Source organism: Acipenser ruthenus, chromosome 20, assembly GCF_902713425.1.
Source record: "Acipenser ruthenus chromosome 20, fAciRut3.2 maternal haplotype, whole genome shotgun sequence".
Taxonomy (NCBI): domain Eukaryota; kingdom Metazoa; phylum Chordata; class Actinopteri; order Acipenseriformes; family Acipenseridae; genus Acipenser; species Acipenser ruthenus.
Window position 1 is genome coordinate 30,175,334 of NC_081208.1, and position 27,867 is coordinate 30,203,200.

Sequence of the window (27,867 nt, forward strand, 5' to 3'; positions counted from 1 at the left end):
ACACTTTGTTTTGCAGTTCCAGACTCACTCTTTCAGTGCTAAGGTGTTTGGCAGCGCTCTGTGCAGTGCGGTGTCTGCTAATCATACAGCTGTGCGGGTGCCCACGCTTTAGAATGCTTTTCAGTCACGTGTGAACCTACGCCAGGCATTTCAACTAAAGGGCATAAATACTGTAGCTGTGGGTATGCTGACCGGAGAGGATGCAGACAGGAGCCAGCTCACCTTGCTTGATTCACACCGATAACAAGAACTAATAAAGGGGGGGATATGTTATAAAGCCGGTGCTAAAAATGCACTCCCCTGTTTTGTTGCAAATTGTAGTATTAGTAACATCCACTTCGTTTGCGCTGTGGACAGCAGACTTTCCCGGGAGCGACGCATCTGTCATTTCGCAGATTTTGGAACCGGTCGGGATCGCTGTAGAGTCTTCGCAGTCCTCAGCGCCGCCGCTCCACCGGCAATATGGAGTCGATACGGGTAACATTGCGTCAGCGGCAGCACGCGCCCCGGTTAATGACATCACCGACCCTATTGTCAGCTCAAGGAGCCCGCCAGGTGACCAGCACCGTGAGACCGAACCGGTGAGTTTCGAGATTGTGAAATGGAACTGGGAACACGCTCAAAGACCCTTCCTCATTGCGGTGTGGATCATGGTGGCCAGCCTGGCTAAGATACGTAAGTAGTCAAATCCATTTACACATCCATATCTGTACCTGCATAAGTTCGCATACCAGGCATAGGATTGCCTACGCAGCTATATATATATATATATATATATATATATATATATATACACACTGTTGTAGTCAAGAGTTTACATACCCCAATGGAAATTTATCATTTCTAGATATTTCCTGAAAACAAATAATTCTAGGAAAAATCTTTTGTCGCAAAAGTTTTGCTTTTGTGGATGAGGAAAAAGTTAGTAGAAATAGATGTCTACAATTATTTATTTAACCTTTTTTTTTTTTTTTTTTTTGCAAAACTCCAAAAATGCTAATTCAAAAGTATTCATACCCTTTGATGCTATGATAGTATTGTCTGCTTAGTATGGATAGCATGGACTGCTTAAGAGTAACTCGGTACGGTATGAAATTTCACAGTTCACAGATTCACTTTGCATGTCATTTTTCAGTCATCTCATCCTGGTGACTTTTAAAAATAAGAAGTTAAAGCATCCCTGTGGGCTCCAAAGAGCTCTCAAACATGTATCTCCAAGGACAGCTGGTACAACAGAGTGTGCTATTTCGTACTGACTTATATCCACTAGGGGCAGTGTTGCAGGGGGGACGGGGTCATAGTTACACTCTGGCAGACCAGCTGTTTTTGGAGAGAATGCATTGCTCCAGAGCTCTATTGAGGCCATATGGGTACTTTTGAGAATCTAAATGTATACATTCCTTATTGGGTTACAATGATAGAGATTCGGTGCGATATCTTCTCACGCAGTTCTCCTCAGTGATGTGGATGCGCTGCAATGGATCCATACGGTTCGTCCTCAAGATAACATTCACACAATGGGGAGAGCTTTTCACCCCCCATGCAAAACAACACACTGAAAGACATTAAGAAAGCCACATATTTAAGTTAAGAAATTGAGTTAGCCTGCAGCACTGTGTAGGCAGGATTATTGATGAATCAGAGAACAGGTCTAAAACACTCATATCTACAGATATACTGTATAACGGCTCATGTTGGAAGTATAAGGGTCTATTTAAGTCATATAAATGTGTTCATTCATTTACTCAATATTAATAGTGGCCAGGGCTGATTCAGTGGCACACTACATACAATAAAAAGACAACAATGAGGTTTACTGAATTTAGAGCAGCAGTAATGAGACCTGGCTCTGTTTTAGATCATTAAAATAGAGCCCATCGTGACATGGCATTGTTTTGAACTATGTGTTAATTCCAAGCGGCTGTCTCTTGGGTAGTGTTTGTGTACTGCCTGTGCGTGACTGTGCTGTGCTCTCCCTCCTTATTTCATACTCTGAGTACCCTTTGAAGTGAGCAGCAGAGCCTCTCTCATACTGCTGCCCGCTTGGTGACACATCACAAGAACTGGGCAATTTGTGCCCAGCTGTGAGTGAGCCTCCTATTTCTAGGAATCTCTCTGAATCCTTGTGTCTCCGCCAAACCGGAACTTGACAAAGCTCCCAATACCTTTCAATGTGTCCTCTGTAGGCTCCACTCTGTACGCCTTTTCACTGCTCTGCATAAAATAGGCTGATAGTTATGTGTAACTGATTATTAATAATTTAAAAAAGAAGCACACTCATGCATATGCACAACTGCAGTAAGATGCTTTGTCAACCATATTTTAAATTAAAATAAATCAAACCAGGCTGTAATACTCCAGAGCCTTTTGTTCTGTGAATGTATTAATTGATTCACCTTCTATCCACCTGCCAGAGTCCCTGAGCAATCATGCTTTTTTTCAGTACCACCAAACCTGTTTCACTTGTGACCCGCGCCGGAGCCTGATTGAGACCCCAGAGACAGCAGGCAATAGAAACACAAACACACGGCTAATCTGCACGCAAGAGTCAAACAGCCTGCACTTCAAAAGACCAGAACTTCCCCAAATAACACAGAGATCCAGGTCCAATATCAACCTGTGTAAACGTGTACTGCAGTATTGCATAGCTGTTATGAATATATCTTTTTTAATTCTACTTTAGAATGAGCAAACTAAAAAGCAGCAAAAGCTTAGGACACCTAGCCCTGTATCGCCAGAGCTGCTTGTCCAAACTTGGTGAAACTTTACATGCACGTTTATATTCTGAAAAATGATAGGAAAATGTAACGATGTAACCTACGTTTTAACAGAACTGACAACCGGATTTGCTAACTGTTAGGCAACGTTGGAAATCGAAATCTCAGAAGATCCTGGAAACAGCAGCCGGCTTGTTCAAAGATTCACGATGACATACAGCAGATAAACACAGTACTTAAAATAGATAGTTAACAGACACGGTCTCATTGCCTGCTACTTGGCAGCAGGTTTGATCTGCTAAATTAGTTGCTAGACATGCTTTTTCTTTTTTGCATCTTATGTCAAACATGGATTGAGATAATGAAATCAGGAGATCAGCCTTTAAAGGACATTTAAAAGAGAGCGAGAGACACAGGCTGCCAATGCCAAGGCTTTTGAAGTGCTGCTCTGTTCCAGTAGATAATTCTTTGACCCTGAAATCCTTCCTTATCCTGTTTAAAAGGTTTGGGTCTTGGTCTGGCATCTGGTCCCTGCTTAGTGTCTATATGAAGTTCTAGAACGTGACAGGTAACCGTGATGTAGCATTTGAATACGATTAGCTTTGTATGAAGTGTTTGTGTGTGTGTGTGTGCATGCGAGTGTGTGTTTTAGGGGAAGGGTTCAAGTGACTGCAACTAACAAATCAGTCTTTTTTAGTATATATTTCAGGTCTCAAATGGGCAGTTTTGAAAGAAACACATTATAGCAAACACAGTACGATGTCAAAACAGAGCTATTTTGTTGTCAAAGTTAAAAGGCTTTACAATTTCACAGAATATCCAGCAGCCCTTATAAAAGTTTCTCATAGCAAAGTGTTATAGAGCACAGTGAAATCACGGTAAAGCCTAGGTAAGCATTGGAAAGCACAAAGAGGTATGGTAAAGTATATTATAAAATGCTGCATTCAGACCCATGCTATTTCCCTGTTGTAATTCAATCTAACCAAGAGGCACTGGAGGACATGTCCTGAACTCACCACTGCAAATACAAACAAATTGAACTTTTCCATTTTAAACACACAAAAGAACAGGGAAATCACACCGCTGAGTCTATATCCCTGTGTAGGTCAAACCCTCTCTAGTGATTTGAAGTGGTGCTAAAACGACAACGGACAGCTGTAAGGAATAATTCCTTGGAAGAAAAACAAAACAGAATGTCGAGTTTCCGAGCTCGCTTCTTCCTTCTTTTCACTGACTCTCATCCTGTGTGTTGCAGGGATGACTCTGCACTTTCATCTGGTGTGATAGAACTGGGGTCACCTTGTGAGCTGCTAGAGACACAATTGTGCCCAGTTTCCATTCCAGCCTGGACTGAGAAATAAGGAATTCATTATCATTATTCATTGAGAATGCATGAAACCTTACCATGTACATAGTCAATGAATTTTACTATGAGATGTTATTTATTAGTCTTTTATGCAAAACTTGTAATTTACTGTTTTAGTTTCCAAAAGTCCCTTTTTGTTTTGTATTATTACAGCACATTGGTCTTATAGAGATGTAATTTAAAAGAGGTTTCCGGGTGAATTTAATACTGAATAAGGGGTGGCTTTAATATTGAAGCTGACTCTATGGTGCCCTCAGTAGAAGCAGATAGAGTCTATAAAAACTAGTTTTAATTGTTAGGTGTCCTTTTAATCATATTTCTTGTGGTTCAGCTTAATACCTGACTTTACAGATAATGGGCCGTGGTGACATGTAAGGAGGAGACCCAGAAATAGCATGGAGTCTGGGGGGTTCAGAGTGGTGATACAGGGGTTTAAGAGTGAAGGCTCCTGGGTTCAATGAGACGCTGTCTAATACACTGGAATGAGACTGCAGGGTCCTGGGTTCACTGAGACTCTGTCTAATACACTGGAACAAGACTGCAGGGTCCTGGGTTCACTGAGACGCTGTCTAATACACTGGAATGAGACTGCAGGGTCCTGGGTTCACTGAGATGCTGTCTAATACACTGGAACGAGACTGCAGGGTCCTGGGTTCACTGAGATGCTGTCTAATACACTGGAATGAGACTGCAGGGTCCTGGGTTCACTGAGATGCTGTCTAATACACTGGAACGAGACTGCAGGGTCCTGGGTTCACTGAGATGCTGTCTAATACACTGGAACGAGACTGCAGGGTCCTGGGTTCACTGAGATGCTGTCTAATACACTGGAATGAGACTGCAGGGTCCTGGGTTCACTGAGATGCTGTCTAATACACTGGAACGAGACTGCAGGGTCCTGGGATCACTGAGATGCTGTCTAATACACTGGAACGAGACTGCAGGGTAAAGTAAAAATAAATAAATACATATTTCGTTTTTTTCCTTACGCTGTTCTTCCTTAATTGAGACTGTAAACCAGAAGGTGGCAAAGCTAGCGGTTGCTATAGAAACGCTGCTCTGATGACATAAAATACGTAGCACATTTCTGAACCCAAACATTGAATCAGTGCAAACATTCTTGGCACCCTTAGGTGTCCACACCCCTGCCCTGAACTTCCTGCCCTGGAAAATCCCTCAAATGGTAGAATATATTCTGCTTAGACTTTTAGAATGGAAACATACTAAGGGACAGAAACCCAGCTAAGTTAGATCAGCAGCAGATTCTCAAAGGTCGCTTTCTGAATCATCAGGTAAGTGAGAGCTGGAGTCTAAGTTCCGAGGAGCTACATAACACAACTCGTTATACAAGGAACAGCTGATTCATGAGACTGGACATGCTGTGACGTTGTATACCCTTCCTCTCCCCTGTAGTAATATTTTACTGAGTCACCAGTAGCTTTCATTGAGAAACAGCATTCAAAAAAGAAATGCATCCTAATTCATGATTTATCAAATAACAAATGACTGTTTAAGGAAAGGCCTGTATGAGCTGTTGACAGCTCCTGCTGCTGCGTGTCTTTCCCAGTGTTCCACCTGTCCAGCAAGGTGACCACAGTGGTGCCGGAGAGCTGCCTGCTCATCCTGCTGGGGCTGGGGCTGGGAGGCATCGTCCTGGCCGCCACTAACAGGACGGAGTACCAGCTGCACCCCAAGATGTTCTTTCTGTTTCTGCTGCCCCCCATCGTCCTCGACTCGGGCTACTTCATGCCCAGCAGACTGTTCTTTGACAACATCGGGGCCATCCTGATGTACGCAGTCGTGGGCACTCTCTGGAACTCGTCTGCAACCGGGCTGGCTCTGTGGGGGATCAAGCAAGCAGGGCTGATGGGTAAGTCACAGGGACATTCAGTGAGGCAAGCTGAGGTGTACTGTGCCAGTGTTCAAGGAATTAAGCATCTCAAATTCTCAAATACAAAGCATTCAGCTCCCAGTTTATTAGCACACACAGTATATATAAAGTATGGATAATGTTCATTATAAATAACATTACAAAAAAAATAAATCCAATCACCATAATTGTCAAAATTCCAGTACGTCGTATCCCGCGCATGGAAAATACGTAATGGTAAATATACTATATATATATATATATATATATATATATATATATATATATGTATATATATATATTTATATATATTTCATGTTTATTAGTAGTACCTTGAAGATATGTATAAGTTAATACGTCAAAAGTAGGGTGTTTTTTTTTTTTATTGTAAGGTTTGAATATCCAGAGCTTAAACTGCACAAGATGACATCCCTGACACATGACATATTAGTTAATAGTATCATCTACTACAGCAGATCATGGGATTGTGTGTACAGAAGCAAGAGTCACTCCCTCCAAAGGTGAAATTCCCAATGTGTCCCACACCCACACCCAGCTCCCTGTAGTATCAGCTCCCTGTAGTATCTGTGAAGTAAGAATTTGGAAGGGGTGTTCTGAGTCCCTCTTTGTGTTTCAGATAAGAAGGTGGACGCGGGGCTGATGGACTTCCTTCTGTTCGGGAGTCTGATCTCAGCTGTGGACCCCGTGGCTGTGCTGGCTGTCTTTGAAAAAGTCCACGTCAATGAAACGCTCTTCATAATTGTCTTCGGAGAGTCTCTGCTGAACGATGCTGTGACCGTGGTAAGGAAGCTGCCCCCCCAGCACTTCAGCAGCACACTCAGGAACATGCTGACGAATGAGAGGCATGCAGAGTGCAATGAGGGAAACAGATCAGCTGTTCATGCGGACTGAGCATTCTCATTGCACTAGCAGCTAGCGTTTTCCAAGGGGAAACAGCTGATTTTTGAATGCTTACTAAACCAACACAGGAAGATGTGTGCAGTAACAAAGATATTGCAGCGCTCTTGAATGATATTGAACCACTGCTTTAACAGGTCTTAATAACTGTATTAATAACGTCATGATGGATTTTGCTTTGTACTATGATACCTACCCCCCTCTCTAAACACAGTACAAGCAGAACTGGTTCACTGTTAACATGCAATTTAAAACACAAGGCTATTATGTCTCATATAACCATATAATCTGCAGGTCACTACAGACTGACATTTGCGCTCTTCTAGTTTAGCTCTTGCATTGACGATATATATATATATATATATAGACACACACACACACACACAAGGTGATTAGAAAGTAAGTTTACCACATCAATGATATGGTGAGTTGATGTGGTTACTTTCTAATCACCCTGTATATATCTCAATCAATCAATCAAGTGCCTTTTAGGAATGGTGTTTATAGACAATATATGCTCATTTTTCTATGACTTTTTTTCAGGTATTGTATAAAGTGTTCAACACCTTTGTGGAGATGGGTTCAGATAAAGTCCGCGCTGTGGATTATGTGAAAGGAGTTGGTGAGTGGAGTATTTGAATTGGATCATTAAGGGGTACAGGGTGGGAATTCCTCAGTGAAAGCTCTTCAGGGTGTAAGAGTCCTGGTGATCAGCATTCCTAGCCTCCAGTCTGTGCACATTGTGTACATCCTTATATAAACTTCCTTTTTTTTTATTTGACCTGTTGACCAAACTCAGAACTAAACTAAATGAAGGACAAACAGTGCAACAGCTGTATTGCGTAATATTGTATCTAAAATTACTGTCAGGTCAATTAAAGGAGGTTCACAGTGTTTTTACAGACACAGATACACAGGAAAAACGGAAAAGATGTTTGAACAGGTGTTGCTGGTAAATTGATTGATTGAATCGATTCAGGACCTAGGTTTTACCAGGTTAAAACTGTGCATGGCTATAAAAAAAAAATAAAAGCAAATTATTTATCATAATCTCAGTGTCCCCTTATAAAAGTTTACCACAGTATTTCTGCAGTTTACCCATGGCTATGCTATGCATTTACCTTAGTTTACCCTGGTGCTCCATGTTTAATAATATTTATTACCATACTTTTCTATTCTTTAGAATGCTTTCGCTGTGCTTTGTTATACTTTGCTACTGTATGCTGTGGTCTGCTGCATTGTAACTATTTTCTGATTGGCTGATCTATCTTGGGTTGATGTCAAAAACAAGGCTTTGGGTAATAATTGCAAATTACTCAGCGCCATGGCAGGTGAAAGTGTTCTCGAGCACATGCCTCCATTGTTATAGGCTGTGCCGCACGCGCTGGCTTCTGAACAGGCTCTCTGACTATATTATTGAGCCTGAAGGCTACCATCTGCTGCCTGAGTGAGACACACATATACCACGTCAGAGTCTCCACAGCAACAGGTATGCTATTTACTGTAATTGGGTTTCAAGAACGACAATTCAATCAGGCCGGTTTTAAAAGGTCTATTGTTATGTGAAATAATCCGTTCTTATATCCATTAGTTTTTTTATTTTTTATTTGATTAGCTTAAGCTCAGGGCAATTTATAACATCCAGCAATCGGCGAGGACATTAAAAAAAAAAAAAAATACTGATTAGCTTTATTTATAGATGGGCCGAATGAACGGTTTGCAGATGCAGTACTTGGTGTCTGTCCTGTGGGTAAAGACCGTTTCCTTCCTGGAAGAGGGTTGAACAGATTTGTATTTTGGATGTTGCTGCAGAGGTTGTGATTGGGCTCCAGGTTTTGGACCCTGCTGGAAATCTGGCTGCTCCCCTGTGCATGGTTATTTTACAGTTTGCCCCATGCTTTTACCATTATGCATTTACCACAGTCAACCACGGTTTGCCATTTTTTAAAAATATGGTTTACCATGCCTCTCTGTGCTTTGCAATGCTTTACCATGCTTTCACTATGATTTGTTACACTTTGCTGTTCTTTTACAATGGGAGTCTTTTATAAGGGGACTACAGCATTGCAGTTTTAACAGCTAAAGCACTATGTCCTTTACCATCTGCTTTGCAGTGCTAGCCTGTGCTTTACCGTGCTTTCGCTGTGCTTTATGACACTTTGCTGTGTTTTTACAAGGCTCCTCTCTTCTCCTGTCCTGTCCTGTCCTGTCCCGCAGCCTCGTTCTTCGTGGTGAGTCTGGGGGGGACAGTGGTGGGGCTGGTCTTTGCCTTCATCCTGGCCCTCACCACGCGCTTCACCAAGCGAGTCCGGATCATCGAGCCCCTCTTCGTGTTCCTGCTGGTGTACCTGTCCTACCTCACCGCAGAGATAGCCTCGCTGTCCTCCATCCTGGCGTGAGTAGGGTGTCCTACATGGCAGCCCCAGGGGGCAGGGTTCATAATCACTGGAGCTGGTGAGACCAGTGTGACCAGCAGGGTCACTATAGACTCCATAGGTCTATAGGTCACCAGCTGCCTTGTGTGGGAGGTTGTTTGTTCTGAACCATTAGATCATGCTAAGGCAGCAAATCCATTTTTAATGAAACTGAATTATTACTACTGTATGCTATACTATAGCACAGTACAGTGTGTTCCATTTGTATGTGATTGCTCATGAGACCGTTACATGGAGACTTCCAAACAAAATGCAATATTTTAATTATTGCATTTTTTTTATGTAAATGGAACTCACTGTATACTGCAGAGCATGTGAAGGTCAAAGCTTATCGTTGGAATTAAGACATCAAAGACGGTATGGGGGATTGAGCTGAGAGACAGTTACAGACAGTTGTAAGGGAAAATAAACTGGGACAACGGAACAGATTTCGACATTTGTGCTGCACGAACACCCCAGTGCTTTAGTTGCCTAGCAACATCAAGGCTGTTATGTAACAGGTCAAAGTTTCTGGTTTTGTAACGACAGCATGGCACTTCTATAGACCGTTCAAGACCAGGTCCTCCCAACGCACTGGACAAAGTTTACTAACAGTTTTAAATGAATAAGAAACTTTTCATTTGTCAGTCAGATATTTAAAATCAATTCATAACCTTAAGGCAGTGCACCAAGAAATGCCTTTTCAAACAAATATGTTTTAAAATGGGATTTAAACACAGGGACAGGCTCTGCTTGTCTGACCAGAGGTGGTAAGGAATTCAGAGGCACGGACCGAGGTGTGAGGAGTCCTTTCACCCCTGGTGTGCATGCTGCTACATACTGTGTTTCACTCAAATGTAGTAAACTGCCTAAAAACACAAAACAAAAAGGTTTGGATTATTTTACCAGAGAATCAGTGTAAACCAGTGCTATTGCTAGTCTAAGCATTTATTACAACACCTACTACTGCTACTGCTACTACTACTGCTACTACTAATAATAGTAATAATAATAATAATAATAATAATCATAAAAGAACACAAAGATAATCAGTGCAGATTTCTGAAGGGTTGTGACTATGTCTAGTGTAGGTATACAGTGCCCTCCACTGGTGGGAATAGTGTGATGTGTCTGATAGCTGGTGATCATAAACAGTTGGTCTCTCTGTCTAGGATGACGTTCTGTGGCCTGTGCTGTAAGAAGTATGTGGAAGCCAACATTTCTCAGAAGTCTCGCACCACAGTGAAGTACACCATGAAGACCATGGCCAGCATTGCAGAGACCATCATCTTCATGTTCCTGGGCATCTCTGCTGTGGACACTTCCATGTGGACCTGGGACAGCGCCCTGGTGCTCTTCACTCTCGTCTTTGTGTTCGTGTTCAGAGCCGTGGGTGAGTGCTGTGTAGCGCCAGCCCCTTTTGCACTGCACTGGCACAGTGGGTAGTGCAAGCTGGCATGTGTTATTTAATAATAGAAGAATATGTTATGTAGAAAAAAAAAATATATATATATATATATATATGCTTGACACCTCATTTACAAAGGGTCCTAGAATAAATGATCCAAAATCCCATTTCTGAGAGCGTGTGATTGTAGTTGGGGTTAGTAAGACATACTGACACATGAAGCTACACTTCTCTGCATGCTGTTCAAGCCACTAACTGGCACAGCAGGAGCACAATGGGCTGGTACAGTATGTGACATGTTGGATACAGGACAGCCTGTGTATGACCCTGTGTTTGTGTGTGTGTGTGTGTTTGCGTGTGTGCGTGTGTGTGTGTGTGTTTGTTTCTTCAGGTGTCATTCTCCAGACCTGGGTTCTGAATCACTTCAGACTCTGCCCTCTGGACTGGATCGATCAGGTGATGATGTCGTACGGTGGCCTGAGGGGAGCAGTGGCGTTTGCCTTGGTCATCCTTCTGGACAAGTCAAAGGTCAAAGCAAAGGATTACTTTGTGGCAACGACTATTACTGTGGTTTTCTTCACGGTGATGTTCCAGGTAAAGGTTTTCTTAGTGTGGCTGTGTTTTATGGTGCTTTGGTAGTCACAGGTTTTACTTGATGAAGCTGTGTGCTGGGGTCCATTTCACACATCTTTCACACATCGATGGATCACCTTAACTCTATATGAATCTTGCTGGGGTTTGCCTTGATAAATTATTAAAACCACTAAATATAATAAAATATGCTGAAAAGATTTTTGGAATACATTTGTAGACCTCTTATAAAAGTATTATAAAGCATAGTGAAAGCATGTCAGAGTATTATAAAGCACAGTGAAAGCATGGTAAAGCATAGTGAAAGCATTGTAAAGACCAGAGAGGTACATAAAGCATTTAAAAAAAGATGGCAAACCAGAGCCAACTATGGTAGATGCATTGTATAACCATGAGGGAAAACTGCAAAATGACTGTTCAGGTTTACCGTGGTAAACTTTTATAAGGGTGTCTGTGGGGTGATCCTGAAAATGAACACAGGTATTATCAGTGACATACCGGGGAAGGAACACTGGCTTGCGTGTCATTTAACTAATTCAGTGTGCTCAATTATTTTCATCTTTTAAAAATAGACCGGAGCCTTGGTTGTCTTGGTGTCGCAGTCTCAAATGTTCCTGTTATTGTGCTTGTAATTAGTACACTAGCATTTCAGCAGCAGAACCTCACAAAGACCCTAATGACACTGACATTACCCAGCCTTCTTCCAGGGAGAAATAACTGCAGACTGATACCTGCTCTACCAGAGAAAACATAACGATCTCACTGTGATTAATCACATGGAACCAAGGCTCTGGGCTTCATAATGAATATGAGTCTGAGCAGTTAAACTCTGATTATTATTATTATTATTATTATTATTATTATTATTATTATTATTATTATTATTATTCTCAGCAGTAGCAGTAGCAGTGTAATTTCTCATTTTGGTACAGGCATGTTGTGTATTTGGTTGAAGTGAATGGCTTCTCTGTAGTACATTTTTAACAATGAAATGCAGCTGTGATTTCTTCCATTAATCTTATAAATCAGTTTTACAACCCTGCAGACAGTAAGTGCATGTCAGCATTTTGCAATCCCACAAGATCTTCACAATACTGTAGCACACTGTCCTGGGTTATTGGGAGCGGCAGTATCAGGGGTCACACTGAGGTTGGATGTAGGTCACAGTGATCTGATTTTCCATGGTACTGATAGCTCTAGTTGTGCATTTATAGCCAAGGCAATGGAAGGACACAGCGGATTCCACATCACCTAGGCCCTGCTCTGTTCTACGAGATAATGGGGTCCCTCTCCTCTCAGTCTGTAAAAGTATTATTTCTCAAGTCACCCTGTGAGAGGCTGAGAGTAACGTGTTACCTGGAGGAAGGGAGACTGGGAGAGTATTATTATTATTATTATTATTATTATTATTATTATTATTATTATTATTATTATTATTATTTTGGTTTTCCCTTTTTCAATGATTTGTTTTCATCTTCCTCCAGGGGCTGACTATTAAACCTCTTGTGAAATGGCTGAAAGTGAAACGCAGTAACCAGCAAAAGCCTACCCTGAACGAGGAGCTTCATGAACGGGTAGGTACTGTACTGACGTCCTCCCGGGACAAGGCGTTGGGGGCTCGCAGGTTTGTTTAGGAATGAAATCTCACAATCCAGTCTGCTAACACACAGTCCATTGGGGTATCCAACACAGGCATACGTTCCAGAAGACCGTGTTTCTTACATTTATAACATTGTTATTATTCTTATATCAGGAATGTGACATTGTCCTACACTCTGGTTTCTTTAGGCCTTTGACCACATCCTGGCTGCTGTGGAGGACATTGCTGGTCACCACGGTTACCACCATTGGAGAGACAAGTAAGTGACTTAGAAAGAAGCAATCCTGGCTTAACGGTAGCCCCAATACTGTACAATGCAAGAGTTTACAAAGAACTGCACCAAACAGTAGTACCAGCAGGTGGCACTGTATTACATAAAACATACCAGAAGAGTCTAATACACTTGTTGGTATACATGCAGGAGACCTTGCTGATTGTATTACAGTATATGGTATCTCGTGTTTCTGGACTGACCTCTTTGAAAATGGAGTTGCAATTGGGAATGGGGATCTGTGTGTCAGTGTACTTACTGTAGATTTACATAAAACTGTTTCTTTATTTATTGATTTGTTTATTTTTAAGGTGGGAACACTTTGACAAGAAGTACCTGAGCCAGCTGCTGATGCGGAAGTCGGCCTATCGCATCAAAGACGAGATCTGGGACGTGTGCCAGAAACTGAACATCAGAGATGCCATGAGCTTCGTTGACCAGGTGGGTTTCCAGCAAGCAGCTGGGAATTTGACAGCATGACTTAGTTCCTAAATAGTTTCTTTTTTCTTGAAGGATGTTAGTTACATGACTTTATTTCAATCTGCAGTTTGCAAAGTATTTATGTAGTCTTTACTTTTCTGGAGATGCAGTCTCTGTTTTCAACACCAGGTGGAGCTGCAGGATTAAGCTCGTGAGGATGTGAGCGCTGCAAATTTAATGCCACTATCTCCTCTGGCTCTGCTGTCAGGAGAGGCAGCTGCCAGAGAAAACCATACTGTCATAATCTAAACAAGCGGGCAGGTCGCTGTCCCAGACGACTCGCACGGCCTCTCGTTCTCTTTGCACATGATCATATTTAAAGCCCTACATAGCTCCAGCCATCTGCCAGCTCATTGAGATTCTGACAGCGTTCCAGGGAGACCCCAATGGTCAGCCAATCTGTTGCTTGTGCCACCCCTCCTCCCCCCCCTTGTCTAACGCACTCACACTCTTTCCACAAGCCTGAGCAGTCAGCTTTGTGTCTATTTGAATCAAGGTCCCAGCAAGGCTGATCAAGGCTTTATCTAAAATATTTCAGAATAAATGAGAATGTGTGATTTAAAACTGAAATGCCTTGAAAGCATTAGGGTTGAATACATGATATGAGGGTCTCAGATTGCTGTTATTTACGACCTTGGAAGGGCTTGCTTCCCATCCCTCTGCCTGGTTCATGCTTGTTATAATAGCTGAGATGTAAGCATGCAATCATTATAGCGGAGGAGTGTAATTGTACATGCAGTGAACCTGGGGACTGCAAAAGTATTTATTTTTTATTCCACAGATGTTGACAGCTTGATATCGTTGGTGCAACTAGTTTAGATTTCTATTCTGGTTTAATGCGTGCAGTCAAATGAGCATTTAAATGAATTTTGTTATTGAATTTAGTTTTTCTCCTTGCAGAAAACAGTTGGCACACTGCAAAATAGAAAAAAAATCGATCTCAATGTTTCAGCTGCCTCTGCTAATGCCTGTATCACCATATTAGCTAAATTGCTCAAACTAGAAAAACAGAAAACTCAAATTTCCCAACTCAGTTGTGCATTATATTAGCCTGGTTTCCAAACCAGCTCTTTCCAGTATATCGGTGCTTTGCCACCTGTGCTGAAGAATGTAATAATGCATTACTACAGAAGTCTGCTTTGTCTGCACACTGAAGGCGAGCATGTTTAGCCTGAGGAGAAGAGCATTATCACCTGACAGTGTCTTCAGGGTTTTGAATGCTATTAGAAACAGGACAGTATCAGACAGATCTCTTTGTTTATGTGTTTTGTATCTCACTTTTTATGGCAGTGCTATTTTTAACCACGACTTGGTTTGGAATCCTCAGCACCAACGGCGCGGACGAGACCAATCGGCTTTCAGGAACTCGCTGGCTTTTGAAATGTGATTTGGGAAAGTCTGCGTCCAAGTCAGTTGTTTAGGCCAAACAAAAAAGCACTCGGATGAAGCAGAACATTCTCCTCCAGTGGAACTGAACCTTGTAACCAATGATTGCACAGTGTTTGAAAGTCCACAAGGCTGTGTAATCTTTTACTGCGGGATTGGCATGGAGACTAAGCCTAATATTTATTCTGCTACGATGGAAGCCCAGAGGCTTTTTTCTTTCTTTTTTGGTTTTGCAAACAAAGAAGATAGAGCTTTGGGCTTGCATCTTTGCAATCATTCATTAAGTGAACTTGCGTATATATCTGACACAGTGATGACAGTCTCTGAGCTCTGGCCCTTGTATTGCAGTTGAAACCGTGCATAGGGAAGTGTAATAAAGGATTGTGAAAGCATGGTATACAAAATGAGAGCCCGGAGAGGTATGGTAAAATGGGAAATGCATTGCATAATCATGGAAAAAGCATGGGAAGACCTGTAACATTTACTGTGGCAGGTTTTATCAGCGTCTCCCAGCATCCTCTTTCATTCGTGTAACAGGGAAATGGATCATGGTCTGTAAAATGAATCTACAAAACAGAAAACCCAGAGCTGGCTACCACGCATGCATCAGGGCAGCACTGTTTAACAGTTACATCTTTTGTTACTAGAATAAATAAAGGCTTTTTTAAGTTCACTTTTAATTACTGAATCTTCATTATAACTTTATTACCAGCATTTCTTAGAGTTTCAAAGTGAACAGGTGTGGAAATAATAAAGGGGGAGTTCAAAGCAACGATTCCAGATCAGGGAATCCCCACCCTGCTCATATCTCCATATTAACGGATACACTCCATCATTGCCCCACGGGGGGGGGGTGACCCTGTTCCGTACCGGAGTGTCCCGCACATCCTGTTAGAGAAACAAGCCTGCGTATCTGAGTCTAAATGGTCCAGCTCCAGTTTCCATAACACATTCACACACAGTCCCCTGTCACCTGACACTCAGGCCACACTTAATATGTACGCGACAGGAATCCATTCCACAGCTTTTTTAGCTGTGTGTTTTTGAGCCAGGCTGTTCTGAAACGCGTTGACATATTTAGGCGTTTAGCCCTTATCTCTCTCTCCCAACAGCCCCCTGATTACCTGGTGGTTTGTTAGCCTTGGCCCCGGAATCACATGGGAACTGAATTAAAGCAGAGTGAGTGATCCTGTCTCCGAGTTCGGATATCTTCAGGGAATTCCTCCCTAATTAAACTTCCGTTTCATTGCCACTCAGAGACAGCACCGTTCTGGTATTGCATGCTGTGAATCAGCACTGCCAGGATTAACAAACTGGATGTTTTTTTTAACCCCTTAAAACCCACTGGGTCACATTCCCCAGCCTTTCATGAACTTCATGGGGAGACACAGCAGTTCATTTTTCTGATGTAGAAACAAACAACCAAGGGCTTGGTTCTAAGCTATTCACTTTTATGGCCTGTAATGGGGTCACTAAATCCAATGCAGCATGTGTGTTCCAACCTAGAGCTGCTTCACATATTTATTCATGAAGGCAGTGAGAAGTGCTTTGTGATGTACAAAGTGATTTAGCGTCCAAAGAAAAGAACTAAAAACTCGCCAACATCTTTATCTTTCCGCACTTGAGAGAGCTTGAGTTTTTGCTGGGACAGTTGGTATTATGAAAACATTGCAATAGCGTCCGGTGAAGCCCTGTTTTAATGATTTATTTTAAAGAAAAGCGGTTGGTTAACGTCTCCCTCCACATATCATGTTCTCATCTACATTACAAGGTAACTTGCAAGAAATAGATTTTGCAGTAAAAGCAGCAGGCTGTATTGTAACACTTGAATTGTTCCTGTCATCTTAACCCTGCATAGGAACCCAATGAATCTGTCCTAGAATGCAAATCCTTCTGGAGATCCGTTCTGTTGAATTGCCTTTATCAGCTACTTAACCCACTGCAGCCTTAAGCTGAGGGAACACGAAGACACTTTGTGGCTTGGAACTTGGTTTCAGGCCGCTGCACGGCACACCAAGGGGGACTTGGGGTTTGATGCAGCAAAGTTGTCTCAAACTAGGTCTCCTGGAGCCAGGTTTCAAGCTCCTGTCAGACAAAAGACTACCAGGTTGGCATATTGATTATCCTGTCATTCTGCTCCAAACTATTCATTTGCTTAAATTTGTTACGTTAAAAAAAAAATCTGTTTTTTAAAAGGCCAGCTTAGCCCTGCAGTGCTCTGGCTGTGAGCCAAAATGATTATTGTTAATATTGTGAAATAATGTTCCAATCTATTTTATTGAATGGGATTCTCATTTCTACCATTTTTAAAATCAATGAACCATCATTATTTCACGCTTCAGTTCGCTTGTATTTCCTGTGCAGCAGACCACCTGTAAGAAGCGTCCATCCTTGCACATCACTCTTGTGGAGTGGCCTGGATGTATGGGTGTGCTTCCAGTCCCGAGGGCAGCCTGTAGCAGCCCCTGCTCTGCAGCGTGGAGAAAAGCTCCTGCAGGTGCTTCCTGCTCCTCCGCTGCTTTCTTTGTCACAGATGGAATTAGCTTTGGTAAGACTGTGCAAACTTCAAAGCTGTAACCAGAGCGCTTTTAAACAAGAGTACTCCTCCCACCCTCCCACTCCTGTGCCAGAAGTAACTGTAGAAATGTGCTCCTGCCAAACCAGCGGTCTGTGGTGGCAAGCTTCACTTCAAGGTTTTCTCTGAACAAGTCAAACTTTCCTCTTCTTAGTCAGCTGATCTCTGTTGTGGAATAAGGGATGTCGAAAGCCAGGGATTCTTTTTTTTTTTTTTTTTTTAATTTAGTCGTTGCCAATCAGTTTTTATTATTTTCTCCCCAATTTGAAAAGCCCAATTATTTTTAGGCTCAGCTCACCGCTACCACCCCTGCGCTGACCCGGGAGGGGCGAAGATGAACACACGCTGTCCTCCGAAGCGTGTGCCGTCAGCCGCCCGCTTCTTTACACACTGCAAACTCACCGTGCAGCCGCCTCAGAGCTACAGCGTCGGAGGACAACGCAGCTCTGGGCAGTTTACAGGCAAGCCTGCAGGCGCCCGACCAGACTACAGGGGTCGCTGGTGTGCGGTGAGCCGAGGACACCCTGGCCGACCTAACCCTCCCTCCCCCCTGGACGACGCTCGGCCAATTGAGCGCCGCCCCCTCGGAGCTCCTGTCCACGGTCAGCTGTGGAATAGCCTGGACTCGAACCGGCAACATCCAGGCGAAAGCCGGGGATTCTACTGCTTCCAAGACAGCGGAGATGAGAGGAGTTTGAAATAGTAACAGGTCTTTGCTGCCAGCCGCGCGCCCACTGGCTGCAGATCAGAGGCTGGCAGCCACTGCCAGGGGGTTAGCCTTTCAATGAGGAATCACAGAATCTCAAAACTGCATCACAAGTCATACGTTGTTATCATGATAGTTCAGCCTTAAAAGACATGCAACGAAGGGGCAGACTCTGCATTTGAAAGATGCATGACCCCTGCGATGGAAAGAAGCTGAGGGTTTGTACATGTGTACGGAGCAGCAGAATATCTGTATCATACTTTGTACACATATCGGTATCTCGACTGCATGTCCAATCGTGCTGAAACTTTCTTACGAGATGCTTTATCACAATACAGTAACACCTGTCTAATCCCTATTGAAATGGATGGCGTGATCCTCTCTACAGTCCGGCATGATTTATAAAAAGCCTCTGAGTGTGCAGACCAGCACACAGACCAGCATTCATGCCGGATTGGACAGGTGTTACTGTACACCACACTTCTATATGTTTTACAGCTACCTGTGGGGGGTATAGGTCATGGTTATCATCTACTTCATGATGCTGATAGCCCCAAATGTTTATGATCTCCTATTATTTCCTAAATCCAGAGTCGTAACCGTCCCTTCTTGGTAGTCATGGTCACTCTTATTCATGTCAACCGCCCTGTTCCATTCTATTCACATAGCGTGATAGGGTCGCCGAAGAGTTACCAAGATTACAAATTCACATTTTACAAAAGAAAAAAGCACAGAGACTCTTGCAGGGCGCTTATAAATATATCATGCATTTCAAAGGGGCTAAAAATAGCATTCCCTTTTTATTTATTTCAAAAGGACTGCACTTTGACCCTGTCTGTGAATTAAGCCAAATGCTGCATTGCTACTGAATTCAATTGAATGCTTTTGAAACAAAATATTATGATAAAAAACGACCAATTAAAGCAGCTCAGGATCTTCACAGGCTGATTGAGTCAGCCTCGGGGCTCCGCAGGGGGCGTGAGTCAGTCCTTTTACAAGATCAAAGTCTCAAATTCATTTAGGCTTTTCTCCCCTCTGAGGATAACTGCTGCTTGTGCTGTCGTCTCATATTTTTGATTACATTACAGTAAGTGATTGTTTTGTGAAATGTATCGCCTCAAGGCCCATCATTCATTCCTAAGAGTAATGCTGCTACAAACTGAACGTTCCTCACGTAATGTGTTCACGAAGTGAACAGCAAATCGCTAGTCTTGATGTTATAGAACTATTCAAGTTTTAAATGCATAAAAAATTACCCTCTCTCCCTCTCTCTCTTTTTTTTTTTTCTCGGTCTGCTTTTTGACTTCCTGTTTTTTTTAAATATTAGAATAAACCCATTCCACTGTACTCTCCCACAGTAGAGGAGGGTCTGAAACATGATTATAGCTCCTGATATGATCATCAGTAATCAATACAGGTACTCAGTAATGTCACGATAAACAATTACTGTTCTAACCTTATTTACTGTAGCATGCACATCGGAACCCGGGTTTGACCCAGGGTGCCTGAGTGAAGAATCAAGTTCCCATCTAGAAACCTCTGGAATATAAATACACACAGAAACTGAGAATGTAAAACCCTGTTTAGACATCTGTGCACAAGAGTGATGGAGAGTCACTCCTGAAGCCTGCTGCGGCTCCACAACACCTCACCTCCTGATCTGTAACTGTGCAGCACAAAGCTCAGTCTAAGATTAGCACAGGGAAAACATGCTCGCCAACGCGATTGGAACCCACAGGCCACCCAGCCAACTGAACAAAGGAAAGAAACATCATGTTATATTGTATTCAAAGGAGAAGCGAAGGAATTGTTGCAATTGTTACAGTTGAGGTTTTGAAAAGTAAAATAGCCCACAAGATGACAAGAGGACATAAGCAGCTGGCAGGCGTCTTTATTATTCTGAATTATGTTTAGAAGTTCTATGTTCTGACTGTACCACTTCTTAACATCTTACCTGCAAATCAAAGTGCAGCTGTTGACAGTGACTTTTTAAAATCCCCAGTACTTGCTATTGCTGTCTCATGTTTACTGCATGCTGAAAGCTCGTTGTTTCTGATCTTACAAGACAGACAAAAGATGAACATTGCTCAGCAGGGTTTTCATTATGTAACTTGAGAGGTTCTTAACCTCACAAAAAATGCCCCTAATTGGAATATTTATAGCCTGTGTGTTTGAACCCAACGTACAGTGCAGTGATGAACAGTAATGACTGACTCACAGACCGGGGCTGGAAGACTCTCTTTACTGTTGTGTGGTGTAAACAGGACCCGATTTAGAAACAGATACAGCTGCACACAGAGCAGCCTCGGAGACCCAGCAGTGATCACTCCTACCGATAACAGGCAATTTAATAAGGGGTTTGATCGAATACAATTTTTTGCATGAAATAAAATCTGTATCTTGTAAAGTCTTTTTTTTAACATAAATTTTTAATATTTTTTATTTTTATTTTTTGTTATTGACTTCTGAGACGATATCATGCTTCCATGGAAATGATTATTTTCAATGTGGTTTTTGTTTTTTTTCCTAGGGAGGTCACGTTCTCTCCTCCGCTAAGCTGTCCCTTCCTTCCTTGCCCAGCCGGACGTCATTTTCAGAAACCTCTTTCACAAACCTTCTGTAAGTAAAGAAAACTTGTGTTTTATATGATATTATCTATCTATCTATCTATCTATCTATCTATAGCTGTATGTATCTATTTGTCTATCTATCGATCAATATAGTCATTTTTCAGACCACGTTACTCCAGAAATTCAGCTTTTAGGAGTCTTTTCAGAAGCGGACCCGGTGGTGGATTAAGGGTATTTTTGCTGGAATAGTTAGTAAACCTGATAAATAATGATCTAAGCATAAACATGAAAGAGAACACATATAATAAGATATTAAACAGGTAAAGGAAATGTTTGCAATCCTATGTTTGTGGGAACTTCTCATTGACTCTCACTATATTTTGATTTACTATTTCTAACTCCAGTCAGACAAAACTCCACACATATTTTGAAGGTATATTTATCTTATTTTTTTTTAAGGTATATTTAGTTCTTAAAAAGGTGTTTTTAAGAACCCCCCCCCCCCACACACACACACACACACACACACGCACAGTGCCTCTTGTTTCACCTGCCTCTTGCGTTCTGTCCTTTGCTAGACGGGAGAATGGCAGTGGAGTGTGTCTGGATCTGCAGGTAATCGATACCGTGAGAAGCATCAAAGACAAGGAGGACACGGTGATGCATCACGTCCTCGCAGGAAACCTGTACAAACCACGCAAGAGGGTGAGCAGCACCCCGTATTCAACACACACAAAGACAAGGAGGACACGGTGATGCATCACGTCCTCGCAGGAAACCTGTACAAACCACGCAAGAGGGTGAGCAGCACCCCGTATTCAACACACACAAAGACAAGGAGGACACGGTGATGCATCACGTCCTCGCAGGAAACCTGTACAAACCACGCAAGAGGGTGAGCAGCACCCTGTATTCAACACACACAAAGACAAGGAGGACACGGTGATGCATCACGTCCTCGCAGGAAACCTGTACAAACCACGCAAGAGGGTGAGCAGCACCCCGTATTCAACACACACAAAGACAAGGAGGACACGGTGATGCATCACGTCCTCGCAGGAAACCTGTACAAACCACGCAAGAGGGTGAGCAGCACCCCGTATTCAACACACACAAAGACGTGACACCCCGTATTCAACACACACAAAGACGTGACACCCCGTATTCAACACACACAAAGACGTGACACCCCGTATTCAACACACACAAAGACGTGACACCCCGTATTCAACACACACAAAGACGTGACACCCCGTATTCAACACATACAGAGCCAGACGATGCATGTGCAGTCCTCAGGAATACATCTGGGACAATCCCAGTATGAATGGGGAGCCAGCGTCAGTTCACTGGTTTTGTGAAGTTTATTTTACCAGAGGTCAGGAGGCCCATGCCACGTTCTGTGTGTAACAGCCACATTAAAGACTCTGACAATCACTCCTTAGGAGTTGATATATAAACACAGTATTTGGCCTTTACACAAAGCTTATATGCTATTCACAAATGTTTTATTGGGATTAAAATAAAGATTGATATTTATGAACCTGGGTGTGTGTGTGTGTGTGTGTGTGTCTGTGCGCGTGTGTGTCTCAGTACCAGGCGAATTACAGCCGTCACTTCATCAGCGCGGACGAGCAGGAGTGGCAGGATCGCGAGGTGATCCAGAGGAATATGCGGTGCCGGCTCGAGTCCTTCAGATCCACCAAGCACAGCGTCTACCAGAGCAAGGGCAAGTCCCGCCACAAGAAGAGCCAGAAGAAGGCAGGTTTCTCCTCCTCTCTCTGCACAGCTTCACATCGGAGATCACATCCCAAAACACATGCTATACGCAAACAGAACAAATCCATTAAGGAATGCTGAGATTTCTCTGAATCAGACATTACATTACTGGCATTGTTTTGGTAATTAGGGTGTCTCAGATGCAATTCCCCTGTATTTCCAAAACTGTCTCTCACACCATGCTGGACTGATCTCAGCAAAACACTTTCTTCTTCTCTCTTCTAGTAATGTAAACTAACTCTGACCGCAGGTTTTCATGATGAAAGAAAAACTGTACTGTACCAGATGATTGATTGGTGCGAAGTGGAAAAGTACACAGAAGTGAAATCCCAGATTCCATATAAATGATAACTCTGCACTTGTGACCAAAGCTGTGCTTTCAATTAGTTTCGACTCTGTTTCGTTACATCCACTGCAGCAGGACATAATCCTCGAAAGCCTTTTAAAGTAAAAATCATTACTTCTGTTTTATTATAACACAGACACAAGGCATTGTTATTGCACATTGATATGAGGATACCTGTATGTTGTTGCCCTTCTTTAAGGTTTTCCAAGTCATTGTTAAAAAGTACAGTCTGAAAAGCCCCGCATCTTAACAGTTAGAGCTCTCGCTGTGTGTAATTCAGGACTTTGCTTGGGATTAGACAACAAGTTTTAAGAATATCCACCCAGGGGGTGATTCGCAGTTTGCAGATCATTCAAAAGCCACAATAGGAGGTTGGGTTGCAGATTACATCAAATATAAGTACAGCATAATTTAATATATATGTGTGTGTGTTTACAGCACAGAAGCAGTGATGTAAATGGAGAGGTTCCCAATGGCAAACCCAAAAGAAACATCAGTTGGCAGGACACAGGTGAGATTTCCATTCCAGCACTCCTCACTATGGATTAGAACAAGACGCATCATCTCAAATGATTTACATGCTTGCTTGTAGACCATGATCTCAAAACTGTGCCTGAGGGCAAAACTGTGGAGACGTGTGTTACAACTATGACTCCATCGGACATAACCTGGAGTCCTGCAATCCTGCTTCTGTATAACAGAGGAACTGAAGTCATTATAAATCTACTAGTCTGTGATCCCAATCTGTGCTTCAGTGCCTCTTGATAAAGCTGACATTTATTTGACATTTCGTAAGTTAGTTCAGTGTCAGGAGGAAAAATAATCATGCCCAATACTACAATAGTAGCCATCGTCCTTTTTTCTATACGCTACATTAGAGCAAATGTATATACTGTGTGTATATATATATATATATATATATATATATATACCTGCTGGTGTGTTGCAGCTTGTTTAAAACTCTCTTGCCCTCTTCAAACCCTCTCACTCTTTCTAAGGAACAGTCTTTTTCCATCTTCCCCCAGTGCCTGTTGTCATGACAATGGAGTCGGAGGAGGAAGAGGAAGAAAACTCAGGAGCCGAGAAGGAGGATGATGAAGGGATCACCTTTGTGGCTCGAGCTGCAGACGAGGTCCTGCTGGAGGGGAAACCGTCAAGTGAGTCTCTCTCCACTAGAAACTACCAGCTTCTCTCCATGGTCCTCTGGTGCACAAGAAGACACTCTCATACTGTAAGAGAGATAGGGTCAACTGTATATATTAACTTGTATAGTGGACCCTGCCATTGATGTAATACAGCCATATGAATTGTCTTTATAGTTACATTAAAATAAGCAATACTGTTTAATTATTATTATTTAACATATACATTCTAAAAAATATACAGTGTAGGGTGCTGTGTAAGATGGAAGCTGATTTTCACCTGCTCAGCTCTGACCTGTGTGGAGTGGATGTGACCTGTGTCAACAGATTTCTAATGTCCCATCTGAATCCATATGTTATAACTGTACCTAAGTGTTAACAATGCCATTTTGTGCTCTTCAAAGATATTAATAGAACAATGCAAAAGTGCCATTCTTAAGTGGCCCAGCAGGAACTCAACTCCAGTAGTGTAAATGCATATTACACCAGGATGAGGGTTGTTGTAATGTCCGCTAGAACTGCCAAAATATTACCAAAAGAAGGGAGAGTGGGGTCAGAGCTGACTCAGTGAGAGAAGAGTGAGGAGAGCTACATGACGTGTGAGCAGCCTGCAGCTTTCCTTGTAAAGTAATCATTTCTGCACACAGTATTGTGCTGCGTCCCTTGATTGGTTCGTTTTGTTCTTTTCTGTCTCCTTTGTTTTTTTTTTGTCAAGGAACTTCATCCACCCAAGAAGGGAGGGGATTATAGGCACCTTCCTGTTCTTTTAGAATGTCTTTGCCGTTAATCATTCACAATTCCTTGTCTGTTTTTATAATGCACAATAGGCTGTTAAACTCAATTCACTTGCGACTTAAACTGGATTTGAACTTGAATCACATGAGAACAGGCTGTTTGAGTTTATCACGGAAGGGTCTGCTTTGCTGTCAGGCTTTTCCCAAATTAGAAACTGTCAGCATATCTGTTGTTAAGTCTGTGCTACAGCACATACCTACCAACACATCTAGTTTTCATTGCTGTCTTGAGACTTGAGTCCAGCTATGATTATAGAGCAGAATTTCATCTACGAATTTGTTTGTCCTCTCTCCCTCTCCTACCACTTTCTTTCTACCTTCTTCCTTATCTATCTCCCCTCTCCTCCCCTCATTCCCTCTCTTTCTTGCTTTCTCCATTCTTCTGCGTCTCTCCCCGGTTTGGTATAATATATCTCTCTCTCTCTCCCTCTCCCTCTCTCTCTGCTCCATATGCTCCCCCTCTTGCTCTCTCTTTCTCTTTCCTCCTTTCTCTTTTTCCCCTGTCCCTCCCCCTCCCTCCCCCCTCTCCCAGGTACTCTGGGTGTGTGTCAGAGCCCCTTCCTCCTCCCCCCGTCCCCCACCTGTGCGGAGAAGGAGCTGCCCTGGAAGGGAGACCAAGGAGACCTGCCAGCCTGCGTCTCCTCGGAGACCACCAAGATCGTGCCCATTGACCTGCAGCAGGCCTGGAACCAGAGCATCTCGTCCCTGGAAAGCCTGTCGTCCCCCCCAGTGTCCGAGACGCAGCAGCTCCAGCGCAGGACAGTGCCCCCGACGAGGCTGGAGGAGCGTGGGGCCCCAGGTGCCCTTGCTAGACCCCCGCTGGACCCCTTTTTCCAGTTCCCAGAACGTGCCTTGGCCGCTGGTAGAAGCAGCGAGGAGGACAGTGCGGAGTGCATCCAGCAGCAGGAGCTCCGGCCCCTCATGTCCCCCGACAAGCAGCCCAGACCAGGCTCATCTACTGGGTCTGCCGGAGCCAGGTGGCCAGTCCAGTTCAACAGAGCCGCCCAGATCTCACTCCTGAAAAATGTAGTTACTGCCTCCCCTTACAAGGGCAGCGGCCAGACAGACCTTTAGTTACCACATCCCCCATCCCCCCAGCACACGTTACTTGAATATAGCACTTTAAACCTGAGAGGAGATTCACTCTCTGTTATTATTATTTTTATTTTTATTTATTTGTTTATTTAGCAGACGCCTTTATCCAAGGCGACTTACAGAGACTGGGGTGTGTGAACTATGCATCAGCTGCAGAGTCACTTACAATTACGTCTCACCCGAAAGACGGAGCACAAGGAGGTTAAGTGACTTGCTCAGGGTCACACAATGAGTCAGTGGCTGAGGTGGGATTTGAACTGGGGACCTTCTGGTTACAAGCCCTTTTCTTTAACCACTATTATTATTATTATTATTATTATTATTATTATTATTATTATTATTATTATTGTTATTATTTGTTTTATATTTTTGCACATGCAGAAAGGTTGAAACAGTTTTTCAGTGCTCCAGATGTTTCTGTTATTAACCATTAGTCGCACATCTGTTTTTTGAAGGAATTGTTAAACCCATAGTAATACATACAGCACATACATAAACACACACATACATAAACACACACACACACACAAACAAATATACAGTTTCATTAGGGAATGTTTAATGTGGTTAGATTGGTCTTTTTCGACGTAATGTTTTAAATTATACACAGGATTTTGTTGTGAATCAAATGGGATTTACTTGACTGTGTGACTAAGATATGTAATGTGTGCTGCAAAACTGGAAAAACAAGGAAACAAAAAATGTATTTTAATTAAGACAGAGTGTATCTTTAAACCTTCAGGTCATTGACTATTGTTGAAAAAAGGGAATGCAGTGTTGTGATATTGCACAGAGCTGCAGGGGAGGTAAGAATCTGTCGATAGAGGTTTCATTGTGAGAGGTGCTTAACCCTTACCTCCACCCACCCTCTCCAAGCGATTACAGCAGCTACAACTAAAATAAGCCATTTTTAATAAACGCCATTACAGGAGAGTTTAAGGTGCTTCTATTTGTTATAGAGCCTATTTTGGAGAACTCAGCGTTTTTATGTGAAGTAAAATAATGCTAATACTTGTTTGAAAATCCGCTAAAGGCATTTTGAGAAATGAAATCCAGTACACAAAGCCTTTTTTTAAAAAAAATCTGTTTTGGAGAAGGTTCGAAGTTTATTTTCAGTTTTCAAAGAATTGTTTAAACTAAGCAAAACATTCCTTAAAACAGTAATTAACACACAAATGGTGAAAACTCAGCTGGCAGGATATAACATACGAACATACGAGGTTATATTGGGGCCAAATTCACAAAGCTTTAACCTGTGAGTTAATAAAACCTTGTTTTTTTCGTATCTGTTTTGATTAATTTGCTACTGTAATTGGGCTGAGAACGTCAGTATAGGTTTTTATTGTTCATACACCTAAGTTGTTACATCTGTAAATATTTAAATGTTGCTTATTTTGTGTTCTAGTATTTTTATGAATTTCATAAATTAGTTATCATCTTCTTTCAAAAATCCTTTGTTTTATTTGGTTTTTGCTATAATTGCGTGCCCTGAAATGGATCCGTCTGCTATCTGAAGTAGAATGAAATTGCTTCAGCAGTACGCACTATTTTACCGAATTGACTTTCATTTAGGTGTGTTTATACAGCAGAGATTATATAATAGACGAAACCAATTAGCTGCATACCTCTGTTTCCATCAAATTTGTTATTGTTTCTATTGATTTTAATAAGCACCTGTTCAGATCTGAAAATAGACACCATTGTGTGAAATGAACAGAGAGGAATGAGTCTGCCTGGCTTCTTTGGGATTGGCCAGTTCAGCCAGTACAACACAGAAAATCTATTACAAGAAAATGCAGCTGAAAATAAATATCAAAGAATAGAAACTATCACTTTAAA

General features: G+C 42.3%; 1 protein-coding gene across 1 annotated transcript; it reads left to right on the plus strand.

The window, feature by feature from the left end:
- Nucleotides 1-187: 187 nt before the first annotated feature.
- LOC117425875 (sodium/hydrogen exchanger 5-like) lies at nucleotides 188-27,867 on the plus strand. Its single transcript, XM_034043161.3, has 16 exons — nucleotides 188-675; nucleotides 5,651-5,953; nucleotides 6,591-6,754; nucleotides 7,415-7,493; nucleotides 9,089-9,266; nucleotides 10,458-10,678; nucleotides 11,085-11,287; nucleotides 12,769-12,858; nucleotides 13,073-13,143; nucleotides 13,467-13,596; nucleotides 20,833-20,921; nucleotides 21,451-21,577; nucleotides 22,466-22,633; nucleotides 23,436-23,508; nucleotides 24,023-24,154; nucleotides 25,466-27,867. Exons 1-16 carry the CDS (start codon nucleotides 291-293, stop codon nucleotides 26,005-26,007), a joined length of 2,955 nt encoding a protein of 984 aa, XP_033899052.3. The 5' UTR covers nucleotides 188-290; the 3' UTR covers nucleotides 26,008-27,867.

Coding starts and splice junctions, on each gene's coding strand:
- LOC117425875 (XM_034043161.3), top strand. CDS start 291: ATGCACTCCCCTGTTTTGTTGCAAATTGTAGTATTAGTAACATCCACT. Junction 13,144..13,466: donor TACCACCATTGGAGAGACAA/GTAAGTGACTTA, acceptor TTTATTTTTAAG/GTGGGAACACTTTGACAAGA. Junction 23,509..24,022: donor CATCAGTTGGCAGGACACAG/GTGAGATTTCCA, acceptor ATCTTCCCCCAG/TGCCTGTTGTCATGACAATG.